Raw genomic sequence first — 12744 nt, forward strand, 5'->3', positions numbered from 1 at the left:
GCATAATAGTGCGCAATATTATTAGTACTTTATAAATTTACATGCGTTTTTCGAGAAATCGGAAATAGCGTAAATTAGTACTTCCGATCAACGGAAATTACTCAAAATTTGACAGAAGGTAGAGAATTAGATCTTTTACTTACATGTGAAATTTCATTTATCTATCTGAAATAGTACTCAAGTTATAGGCTTTTGAAAAATTCAAAGTAGAAAAAGTACCACTTCCGGTTATCGGAAATCGCTCAAAAGTTAATACGGATCTACGATTTTGATAAAATACTTATATATGAAATTTCATCAACCTAGCTGTAACGTTACTAGAGTTATCGTGTTTATACACAGACAGACACACAGACAATATTGCAAAATTACGTTTTTCCGTATCAGTGAGGTGTAAAACGTCGAGATTTGTAAACCCCCCCCCCCCTTTTTTTGCACGATTACAAGACTTTCTCTATACTTCGTATATACGAGAAAGTAAAAAAATAAGATTGTATTTAATTATGTAATAAAACTTAGTGGGACCATTTTCCATACCAGAAGTGTTGGTTAAGACCTAGGCTTTGTAACAACATATCCTTGATAGATAATCTTTCAAATACTCTTCAAATGTTATGTCATTCTCTGCTTTTACTGTAGAGATCTTAATCATCTTGACAAAATAATGTGTTTCATTTGTTACACTTTACACATGTAGCTAGTAAAATCCTGTAGAAATATCACCTTTTCAAATGCGACTTGACATCCAATGTTCATTAGAGATACAGTGGTCTGGTAGGTGAACACAACAGCTAGTACCTGGACTCAAGACCTGGGTATCACCAACTACCTCCAGTACCCATATCAGGTGTGATGTACCAGGGAATAAAGTAAAAACAAGCAGAACAAACAGGTCTAGGAGCTGATAACAAGTCTGTCAGGAATGCTACATTTTTCTCTTGCTTCTGCAATGTGAGAAGTTTAATAAAAAAAAACCCATCAAGACTTGCTATCTTTCAGGAGAAACTTAAAAGGAAAAAAACAGACTATTTATTTAATTGCAAAATACATATTTTAATTACAATACTCATAATATGGCAACAGAAAAAACCTACTACTATTATATCCTAATACCAAAAGAATAACCTATGCATAATTTGTTCACAACAGAAAAACCCACCCTTTCCAAATCATGTTCATATTCAGTCTTTTAACTCTTAAAAAAAAATTAGATTGTTACAAAGTCTAAACTTTACTTAAATTCTATAAAACAAATCTTAAATAAAAAATCATCTCAAGTAATAAAATGTACAATGAAAAAACTCAACACATCTGTACAAGTACAAATATAAAAGGAGAGAATTTAAAACAACTTCCACACAAACTTAATGAATCAAATTATGTGTAACAATTACTTTATAAGCAAGCCATGTTTAGTGTTCTATAGCAAACATTTTTAAACCATGTTAATTTTTTATAATTAATTATTTAAAAGCTAAGCTTTAAAATTTGAAAGCTTGAGAGCAAAACTATTTCTGGAATTTCGACAAAGCTAAAGCACATGGTTTGAAGCTGTTCAAGTTTCTATCAACAATGACTAACATTAAAAGCAGGAGTTCACATTTCTTGGATTTTCCCTGGCTCAGTTTTATAATGATTTTCCTCTCATAGTTGTTCAGACCTAAAGCTTGAACAATTTATTCTTAGCTCATTTAAAGTAAAATTCAAAGCAACAACACACTGCTGAACAGTAGCTAAACATGTTCTCGGTGAAAAAGTTACATGAATTATGGAAATGTCAACAGATTAAAAGGGTAGTTGAAAATTTTAACAGCAATTTTATCGTAGCTAATTTTGAAAAGACATTTTTAGTTGAATTATTTGATTTTTATTATAAAACTTAACTTAATACATTGTCAAAAGACAGGCTACAGAACTATTGCCTATTTTTGTCTTTTTCACTCTAAATACAAAAACTATAGATAAGTTCTGTATAAAAACATATGTGACATGTTGGTATCAAAAAATAATTTTTAACTGTTTGTTCACAAAAGTGGTCTCCGTTACAGAAATGTACACTTATACTTGTGCCAGTTGATGTCTGACATGTTTTCCCAAGACTTACGACAGGCACACAACAACCAAGTGAGCCACCACTTTAACAGAGCTACAAAGCCAGTGTGGTGGCAGGAATCTTAACACAAACTCTGACAAACTTCAACAGAAATTGGTCTCTTTAGATTGTTGAATTCATTAAAATAACACTTTACAGAATTTTCTACCATTGTTGGGTTAATCGTAAGAATATTCTACTTTACAATTACTTTTTTACAACACACAAAAAAAAGACCTATGAAATAGTGAGAATGAATAGAAAATAAAATAAAACATTTCTATAATGGCAAACAAGATCCGAGCTCCCAGGACATTCTTAAATAATGAACACAACAACAAAAAAATGATTTTTTTTTCTCCTAGAATAACATCAAATAGAAATAATTTGTTACGATTTTTAAAAACCCTCTATTGAAAAAAAAATATTTTTCAGGTTTTGATCAACTCAACAAAATTCACTAAGTTTAAAAAAAGCAAACAACAAATGTTATCACAGATGTTTTTCTACAACAAATTGAACTCAACAATGTCAGATTAAAGTCACAATTTTTTTTTTAAAATCAGGGCTTAATTAGATCCACTAACAGTAGTACAACTAAAGGGCTGAAATTATTTGTTTAAAAAAAAATGGTTGGCTTTTATCATCAAATTTTACACATCATAGTTTACATAATCTCAAAAGTGTATTATGTACATAAATGTATGGGCTATTATTGTTCCTCTAAATCAGGGGTCTCCAAACTTTTCAGTCCGAGGGCCGCATTCACTATTAAATTTCGGTTCGGGGGCCAGTTTCTTCCAGGCATGTCTTTGATTTTTCTGGGCAAAGTTCCTCAGAAATCACCGACAAACAATTTTTCCTTGGACAAAAACATCTCCGCGGGCCGGATGAGAGGAGTTCGCGGGCCGCTTTCGGCCCGCGGGCCGTAGTTTGGAGACCCCTGCTCTAAATCATAGCTTTTTAAACTATTGGTTTAGTGAGATCATAAACAAAAGGTTACTTCAAACACTGAATAAAAAAAACTATTTGAAATATATTATTTTAAATTCATGGCTCTTTCTCATGTTGACATGTTTGATTTGAAAGAAAAGAAAAAAAAACAATTAAAAAGAAACACATCAAACTAACATTTACAAATATAGAAATACAACTGAAGCTAAAGCAAAAACAAAAAAGGCAAGTGTTAAAACAACATCAAAGTAAAATTTCTGCAAAACAATATCTCTACACAATCATGTCATCATTAATCTGAAATTGAAACAAAAGCCCTTTCAGCTTTACTCCACTAAGTTATTCAGGTCTATATTTAGCATTTTTTTTCTTCTTCGATTGAAGGTTTCAAAACTAAAATGACATCAATTCCAAACAAAGCATTAAACAAAGCAACACATATAATACTTGTACACAGAAAAATTAAAGTGCATTTCCAACAAGATGCGAGAAATATGTAAAATATATTTTTTTAACAAGAAAAATACTTCAAGAAAAAAGACTGCATCCTTTGCACACCTAAGATTAATCAGGTTAACAGGAATGTTTTACAGTTATAACAACCATATAACAATCCTTGATGAACTTACAAATGAAAAGCTCTAACAAAGTATTTTTCTCAAACCTATAAACATGTTTGACTCTAGAAATAGGATGTTGGACATATAATTACAGTTTGAAAGACCTACACCAAGGTTTTACATTAACCTTTTAGGCACAATTTCACCTATCTGTTTCTCCAATCACTGTTAAAAAAAACATTGAACGCAACAATAAAAAATCAATACATAAGCATGTGTGCATGTTTATATATACTAATGAAGACCATATTATGTACAAAGGAGAATCTATACACATCAAATACAGAGGATAAATAATATACCTAGTAACATTAACAATTGAAAAAAACAATTCATACTAGGAACTACTTGTAAAACAACAAGTGTTTTAAATTTTTAAACAGCCAATAGCAAAGAAATAAAACAATTTCAAACTCCTTCTTGGGTACTCTCATAATTTAAAACCAACTGCCAATTCTAAGTATGCCTTGATCAAATGTAACAGATAAAAGAAGCAAAATAACTTTGGCATTGCTATGCAGTTATAATCAGCAGTTTTTATTTAACCAGGGGGTAGAAAAAAAATCACTTCAATCCTTCCATTTTAAAAACTGTGGTTTGCTGGTGGTAACTATTCATTCCTCTACTGAGATTCTTTAAATACAATTCTTAGAATTTTAATAAAAAAATAAACTTCATGAAGAAAAGAAAAAGATCTGTGTTTTAAGTGGTCAAGTGGATTTAGTGTGTAAATATTTCCAGCTGTGAAGAGAATGGATAGAGATAAAACAACCCAGTCATATTCTATATGATGTGCCACAGATGTGTGTGTGGGTTAAATAAGGATTCTCTCATGGTAATACAACAACAAATATTGGTAAAATATGGTTTAAAATCAGTTCTGGACATTTAATGATGGAAATATTGCACCAAACACATTTTTTAACAGATGTGCTGAACATCAGCAACAATAATGTAAATGCAATTATTTTGCTTCAGATAGTGAGAGAAAAAAAAAACCAACAACATAACAGTAGTCAACAACACTGACTTGTGTGTAAATAATAGTGTACATTAACTCTTTAAATACGAAGTGTTCATGTCTCAATTTTGAATTAAAACACAAAAGATGGCTAGTAAAATTAGTGTTGCACAATATAACTTTACCCACAAAACAAAATACATTAACACCAGTTTGGTCTACACATATTATATTTGGAACAAAATAACTTGAGGCCATTACAGGGTTAAGAAATAGTGCAACCCCTTAAATGCTTTCAGCAATGTGATAACTGCAGCCTTTGAAATATTCAAACTGTACTATTACTGAGGAGTAGATTACTGCATGCTTGTAAGTAGAAGATGATTTGTTCTTTTTAAAATGTGACTCTGTCTAGAATTAGAGTATACTCTCCTGTGTTAAAGTCTTCTGTGAGAAAAAAAAACGTATCCTTCTATTTCTAGCATATTTCACAAAAAAATATTGTTACTCTGTGAAAAATTATTAAAGTACTTTAAAAAAAGTTTCTGGATTCTAGTTTTGTATTTTTTCCTATAAAATTTTAAAATGGATATTTTAAAGAAAAAACTGATTTACAACTTATATTAGCTAGAAACCATATTCAAACTACATTTAACACCAAAAATCTAGTTAGACAGACGAACAAGTCATTAACATGATAGTATTCACAACTTGTAGCCGTGAGACTTAAATTTAAATAAAAGAAAATTGCTGTACCATAAAATAGTGTATACATTAAAAATACAAACTTTTTTTTTTGATTTTCCAAACAATGGTGAAAATAAAATTAAAAAAAAAAAAAAACATCTGTAGTTATACATAATCAAGGTAAAACATGCATTATTTAATGTTCAACTGCTTTTACAGCGGATCTACTCATTATTTTTCTCTACTTTAAAATTCTCATTTATTTTCAACAGAAGGCAACATTCAATAACATTAGCACTTTTCTAATTACTATTAGAAAGTGACATTTTAAAATATTAAGCAACGTCTTTTTAAATGAAAAAGAAAAATTACAATTTTGAAGGGTCAAGAAATTGTGTAAATATATTAATGAAAAAAGATAATATAAATATATCATACACCTTTGGTACTTTCTAGTAACAATGTAATATGTTGTGTATCAAAGCCTTCTGACAAGTGTTAAGTTTCCAACTGTAGCAGCAGCATGCATTCAACATGGTATTTATAAAAGAGCACCGGGGCTAAACAGGACGTTAACTGTAACAAAATGGTCAACAGAAATGTACACATTTATTAAGGTTGGAAAACATTTCAAAAGATTTGTATGCTACACAGTGTATAAGGACATTTTGTAACAGCTTAGAGTAGTAACCCTATGTTTCCCTCTAATAGGCCTATTTTTAGTTCAAAACAAAGTCCTTCCCCACTCTGAGAGTTTCTAAAAAGACATTTAACGTACCCTGAGTACTAGTAGTACCTTTAATTTATTGCCTTTTTTTAAAATAGAAATTTCCATACAAAAAATAATAAATAACATTACATTTTAAAAACAAAACCTAATGGACTGGTAAGCACATATCTATTATTTATAAGTAGCTATTATAAAGCACTACATCATTGTGAACCTTCATAACTTTTCTTACAATTCAATTAAAGAAAAAAAAATCATGTTATACAAAAAGCTATCAAGCTGGCAGATAATTACAGTGCAAATGAATAAGACTTGTTCGATATGTATTAGATTATATACAAATGGATTTAAAATCAACAACAAAATATAATTTTTAACACTAAGCTGGTAGCAGCTTTAAACAACAAAGTATACACGGCTGTTGATACCAACTCTATATACAGAGACATTTTTCTTTAAGTTACATTAAAAAAATTGCTTTGAACACAGAAAGCTTAGAACTTACAATAAAAAACAATTGTCAGTGGATGCAGGCTATACATTTCTGTATTCGCCATTCTAGGGAGGGTTTTAAAAGAGCCTGTTTATATAAGTTACAAGAATTCCATTCCTGTAGTTTTAAATAACAATTTAACCTTACGACTGTTGCAATTAAAAATTTTGTGATCTTGACTTGAAGAAAAATTTTAAAAATGAAAAATACAAATTGCAATAATTATAAAGAAAGCATGTTTTAAAACAATATCTTAGCATTTTTAACACCTATTACACAAGGAGTAGGAAAAATGGTTTTGAGTGTCACTAAGTTGGTAGAAGGGTTAGAATTTTAACAACTGGTGTGTTTTTAGAATATTTTATGAGAAATAGTAATAAATTAAACAAAATACGCTACTACAGAGCTGCCAACCTCCGTACACCAACTGATAAACATTCAAATGTCTTGTATATGTATTTTTATGCCTGTTATATATTAGTGTAGTAAAACCTGTTTTGTATCTTCTCAATGGGACTAAATATATTTTTTTTAATACAAATTTTTCTAGATACAATTTGTATTTTAAATAAGACAGTATTTATTGAAGTATCAAGTTTATCAAATTAAAACCATTATGAATATAACAATCATTTGTATTGGAAAACGTTTTAAAAGTTTAGTTTTATTTTGTTTATGAAAATGAAAAGCACCACAGTTTTAAGATTTTTTAAACTTATATTTCACTTTAAAAAAAAAAACATGTATTGCCAAATTAATGTCCCTTGTTAATTTTAAAATAAATAAAGATGTATTGTAAATGGAAAACATCTAATCTTCTATCAAGATATAATGTAATCACAGACAAAAACTGGAATGATTGAAATTCTACCATAATTTATGGAATAGTTGGCAGCTCTGACAAAATGGATTAGCTCCCATCCAAGATTCAGACAATATCTCTCCTAGGTCTCTTCCTGGCTGAGCCCATGGGCTCACAGAAGTCTAGGAATCTTGAGTCTTTGACATGAACTTGTGACTGGGCTGTAAGCTGCAGCTTGATGGCACTGGCATTCAACTTGGCAGACTTGAACATTTTCTTCAGACCTTTCATCTTAACACTTCTCAGCTCCACCTGGACAGGGCCTAATGCTGCCAGCATTTCAGCTGTGGGGGACGGGGAAGGAGAGGGCGCAGCTCTTGCATCGTCAGATCTTTTGATGGCCAGCATCAGGTCTGATGGACTCTCCGCTTTCAGCATTGAATCCATGGTGAAGCCGATGAACGCTGTGCCATTGGATTTGGAGCTGAGGAACTCATCCACGTCGATCCGGGAGTCCGACCCCGTGAAGTGACCGGAAGAGTTGGATGTGGCCGTGAATGCCTCGTCCGCTGGGACAGATGCAGACAACGTGGCAGGTGAGGTGGAGAAGGGCTCTCCCGCTCCGAGAAGGTAGTCTTTGTTGAGGATACTGAGACTGCACTGCTGGGCGAGGGCAGTGATGTTGGGGTTGGGGGGCGTTTCTTGGAAGTTCTCATGCTGTCCAATTTTGCTAGCCAACTCTTCAATGGTTGGTTTGATTTTCACATCGGCTTTGATGTTTTCATCCAAACTTTGTTTTCTATTGGAGTCAACCGAAGATACTTTTGCTGTTACTTCTTTAGATGCATTAGAATTCCTTCTTCGCTGGCCCTTGCGGTTTTTTGCAGTGACCTTTTGACCTGCAAGCAGAGACTGAGACAGATGTAAGGAATCTTCTTTCTTCAGATCGTCCAAGACATTTTTCAAATTATCTTTCCCATCTTTTGATTTCAATAGATTGCTGTCTGCCTCCTGGTTTGAATCTTCTTTAGATTTAGAATTGTTCTCATTGTCATTTTCATCATTCTCATCTTTCCTGTCTTCATCCTCCTCATCCTTTCCTACATCTATTTTAGCTCTAGTTCTTGGATCAAATTTGTTTAAAGAAAATGTAAGATGCTGTGCCCAGCCTACATGTAAAACAGGTGTTGAGCTGCCTTCTTCCCATTCACAAATCCCATCATAGAAACGAAGTATGTCAGCATACACCTCAGGATTATATAAAATATTCATTTGAGCACGATCTATTGTGTTTAAAGATACTGCCTTCACTATGTTTGGAATCAACTCGTTGGAAATCTCAAGAAATTCTTTGTAAATTTCTTCATCTTCTCTTGTGTAATTGAACCTGAGATGATAAAGAATAAATAACCAGTAGTAATATGTTTCAATTAAATATCAATGTCTGTTCTTAACCAGTAGTAATATGTTCTAACTCCATTTTTCCCTATAAAAGACACTGAGTTCATTTAGCTTTTTGCAAATGAAAATCTAAACATTTCCCCCCACACATTTTTCATTGAAAAATGAAGCAATTATTTATAAAAACAAATTTTAAAAAAGCACTCACATATTGATTACAGTCAAATAACTTATTTTAGACAATGTATTGTAATTATTTCTATAGAGCCAATCTTCAGGAAATAAAATTATCCAGGGATGCAACTCCATAATAAATTTACTCAATTGCAAAAACATTGATTTTTCAAACATGTAAACAATTTTCACCTTTTCAAAACTTGACTTCACCCCCCCCCCCCCCTTTAAGAAACAGCTGAGCTGTATGAGTATCTAGATCTACAGTAAATAACAATAGATATCATGCTGCAGAAGTAAAGAACTGCTTTAGCTTTGGGACTACAAATAAGGTTTTTTTTTTAAATGATTACCGATTCCAGACTTCCAAAAAAATTCTCAAAAGTAGTGGTTTTTCCCAAACAATTTTAGTTGCATGAAACACAATTTTCAAAATTTCAGACACTTTCTAGTATTTGAACAAACTATAAATCCACCAAGATAAGTAGATGTGCTGTCATGTCTCTTTCAATTTTTACCACAGTTCCATTTCACAAAATGATCAAATTAAAAAATGCCAAGGACCAAGCCTTATAGTGAACATTTAAAAAAAAAAAGACTAGTTCTGGAGAAGCGATACATTTTCAATTAATTTTTTTTAATATTGAAGAATTTAGATATTAAAATGGTATATAAACTTTTCATGCCATAATAGGAATTTAGGTATTACATTTTTTTAAAAAGTATTACAACTATATTTTTTAAAATTTAAGTGTATTAACTCAAAATATGTTAATGAAAATTGCTGTAACTTACTTCCTAATAGCGTTGGATGCCTCTGCCCAACATTTGATGGCTTCCTTGTAGCGACGTTTTCTGTACAAATAACCACCCAAGTATGTATAAGGATAAACATGATGATTGTCATAATATTTAATAGCAGAGCCTATTGCCTCTTGGAAAATGACTAAGGGTGGTGGTCGACCAGGCGTGGGTGAGATTTCCTCAAGGTCACCAAGATTACCTAGAGCCATTGGATACCTAAAGCACAAAAAAAATATCTAAGCATACTAAAACATTAATCTATTATAATTGGCTTTATATTGTAACATTAATGGTATCAGCGTGAATATTTTATAATAAACAAGGTAAAATGATCTTACTTCAATAGGTGACCTTTATCATATAGGAGCCAAAGCAATTCCTATTTTTTAAGAAAAATAACAGTTTAATAGAATCTTGAAAAAGGATTTAAAAGGTTAATAATATTTCTTGGTATCAATAATTAAATATAAAAAGGGGCCAAACATGAAGAGAATGTCAAAGGATCTAGTTGAATTTTATATCCAATACAATATAAACATTGCTAAACTAGCAATATAGGAACAAAAATAATTATTATTACAATAAAAAAATTTAAAAGCTAGATGTAGGCCTAAATATTTGTCATTTCAATTTGTAAAAGCCTATTATGATAACAGAAACTTAGGCAAAATAGTTTTAAACAATACCTGCTGCAGTGCTCCCATTTCAATACTGTCTGTAGAGAAGTTAATTGATGGATTGATAGCAGACACAATTGCAGACACTTCCATCTTGCGGTCACATATAACAGGGTGACCATTCAAATATAACCATGACTTTTCAGCTACACTTAATGCAATAGACTGTCCTCGCTTGTCCTCATTTCCTTTACCTAGTTAATGATTTTAAAATTACTGAATGTTAATAAATTTCACCAACAGAGAGAGAAAACTGATTCATTTTGAAAGACAGAAAATGAGTTTGAAAATGCTAAACCAAAAGGAATTGTGCATATATTGATACAACAACAAAGAGGGTGGAGTGTGTTACTGTATTGCATTACATAAGGTAGGAGTAATACATTACAAAACACTGTTTACAACACTACCATTGAATCAGTAACTGATTTTCTTTATTAATTTTTTCTCTAAATTTCTGTAATACAGAATGGTTGAGAGAATCGTTTACGATACATTACTTGCTTCCAACATCTTATTGCTGTGCTAGTCTATCTAAAGGCCTTTAATATGTGCTTGATATCATATTCACTTTGAAAAAAAAAATCTATAAAAAAAATTATACCATGCCAAGTCACTTCAGCAGTATCAGTTCCATCTTCACCAAACACAACCCATGCATGATCTTCAGACAATGCTAAATGAATATCATTCTGTCCAAGCAATTGTGCAGCTGCAACAACTCCAAATGCTACTCCAAAACAATCTAATTTGTTTCCTGAAATTCAAAAAAGGCATATCTAATAGCAAAGGTTAAAAGTCAATTCAAAATAATTAGCCCTAATGTGTAATTAAAGTAATCAAACAGTTTTAGTTGACAGCAAGCCTAGTTAACTGCATTGAGATGTATTGTAACTTTCATCAGATATGTTACACTCAGTGGCATAGCCAGGATCGTCTCAAGGGGGGGGGGGGGGGGGGGGGGGGGGGGGTTCCAATTTTTACCAGAGGACAAACTTTCGATTTACACCCCCCCTCATACTATGGGGGTTATGACCCCCCCCCCCCCCCCCCACTGGTTACAATTAAAACGTTAAAATACAGTATGCCTGTAGACCCATTGCCCTAACACACAAAAAGGACAATAAATAGCAAACATTTGATAGTATTAATAGGGACAGTAAAATTAATAGCCAATAATTATAAACCAGTGTGGGTCTACATATTTTTAAACAAGAGCTTTAATTATTATAAACTAACTAGGCTACATCCATATTCATATAGTAACTAGATCTACATATGATGGCCTATTAAAAGACCCCTATTTAATTTCATAATTTGTCCTAGGCTTATCTCTTTTTCCAAATTAAAATTATACTAATTATTATACTTCTGTGAAGTGTATATAAACCAAACTAAGTTACCAATGGGTATGATCTTCCGGTAGGTAGACCTATTACTACTAGTATTTTGTATTTTATTTTTGACACCGACCCCGGGTAGCTTCCCCTATGACTGGAGACAGGTCATACAGTGAGTAGTCATACTTCTGAATCATACCTGTCAGAAAACTATACAAAGATTGTAGATGTGCTTTATCTTTGAAACTACGAGACAGCGAACTCCAAATAACATCTGAAATTTTCTTCACAAGCTCTCTTGTTGAATATTCACCAGGATATTTAGTCAGATCTACTGATCCCTTTACCAAAGTTTCAAATTTAGTATACAAAGCGTCAACTGTACTCAAGTCGACAACTGGAAATATTGGTCGCAGTAATTTTGCATCCTCGCTGGCCGAAACAGCTCTGTTCAGTGTTAACGTATTTTCAATGCAACCCAAAGTTATTGATAAAAGAGCAAGATTTGGCTCATCTGGGCCATCAATTTGCTCTTTGAAAAGATTTACAACAGATGCAATGTCAGTAAGTGGAAAATGCTTCTTCTCTCGATCTCGAAAGCCCGCCATCTTTGATGCTGATGGTTGGAGTGATGTGGCCAGGAAAAAGCAACATTTTCGTAGTGATATAATTAATGGAATTACATCGAGAATACGAATTACATTTATTTTAAAAATAACTAGATTTAACTTTTTTCTCCAGTAACTTTCAAATTTAATTGTTAAAAATTCACTAACATTAACATTCAATTCTGCAAACTAAAATATTGAATATAACGTTAAACGATAATGTTTAAAATATTTAAAAACGTGTTCCATTAAATAGTGTGACGTTTTCAAAATTTTAATTAGGGCAGGAATGTTATTAATTATTCATAATACCGAAAGTTACTTATTAATTAAGAAAAAAAAAATAATCCACGATACGTGATTCAAGATTTTTTTTTAAAATTCGATTTTCATCCAATGTG

General features: G+C 31.8%; 1 protein-coding gene across 1 annotated transcript; it reads right to left on the minus strand.

Moving 5' to 3' along the window:
• Positions 1-1038: 1038 nt before the first annotated feature.
• LOC131931102 (menin) lies at positions 1039-12351 on the minus strand. Its single transcript, XM_059287809.1, has 6 exons — positions 11935-12351; positions 11000-11152; positions 10405-10589; positions 10057-10097; positions 9710-9934; positions 1039-8726 (listed from the first exon to the last, which is right to left on the minus strand). Exons 1-6 carry the CDS (start codon positions 12341-12343, stop codon positions 7466-7468), a joined length of 2274 nt encoding a protein of 757 aa, XP_059143792.1. The 5' UTR covers positions 12344-12351; the 3' UTR covers positions 1039-7465.
• Positions 12352-12744: the final 393 nt, after the last annotated feature.

The sequence above is a fragment of the Physella acuta genome, unplaced genomic scaffold (assembly GCF_028476545.2).
Source record: "Physella acuta isolate Inbredline_101_S28 unplaced genomic scaffold, ASM2847654v3 ptg001891l, whole genome shotgun sequence".
In the NCBI taxonomy this organism is placed as follows: Eukaryota; Metazoa; Mollusca; class Gastropoda; family Physidae; genus Physella; species Physella acuta.

Excerpts from the sequence above, each read along its gene's own strand:
- LOC131931102 (XM_059287809.1), bottom strand. The coding sequence starts at position 12,343 with ATGGCGGGCTTTCGAGATCGAGAGAAGAAGCATTTTCCACTTACTGAC. Across the intron at positions 9,935-10,056 it reads GATAAAGGTCACCTATTGAA|GTATCCAATGGCTCTAGGTA; the intron begins GTAAGATCATTT and ends TTTGTGCTTTAG. Across the intron at positions 8,727-9,709 it reads GCATCCAACGCTATTAGGAA|GTTCAATTACACAAGAGAAG; the intron begins GTAAGTTACAGC and ends TTATCATCTCAG.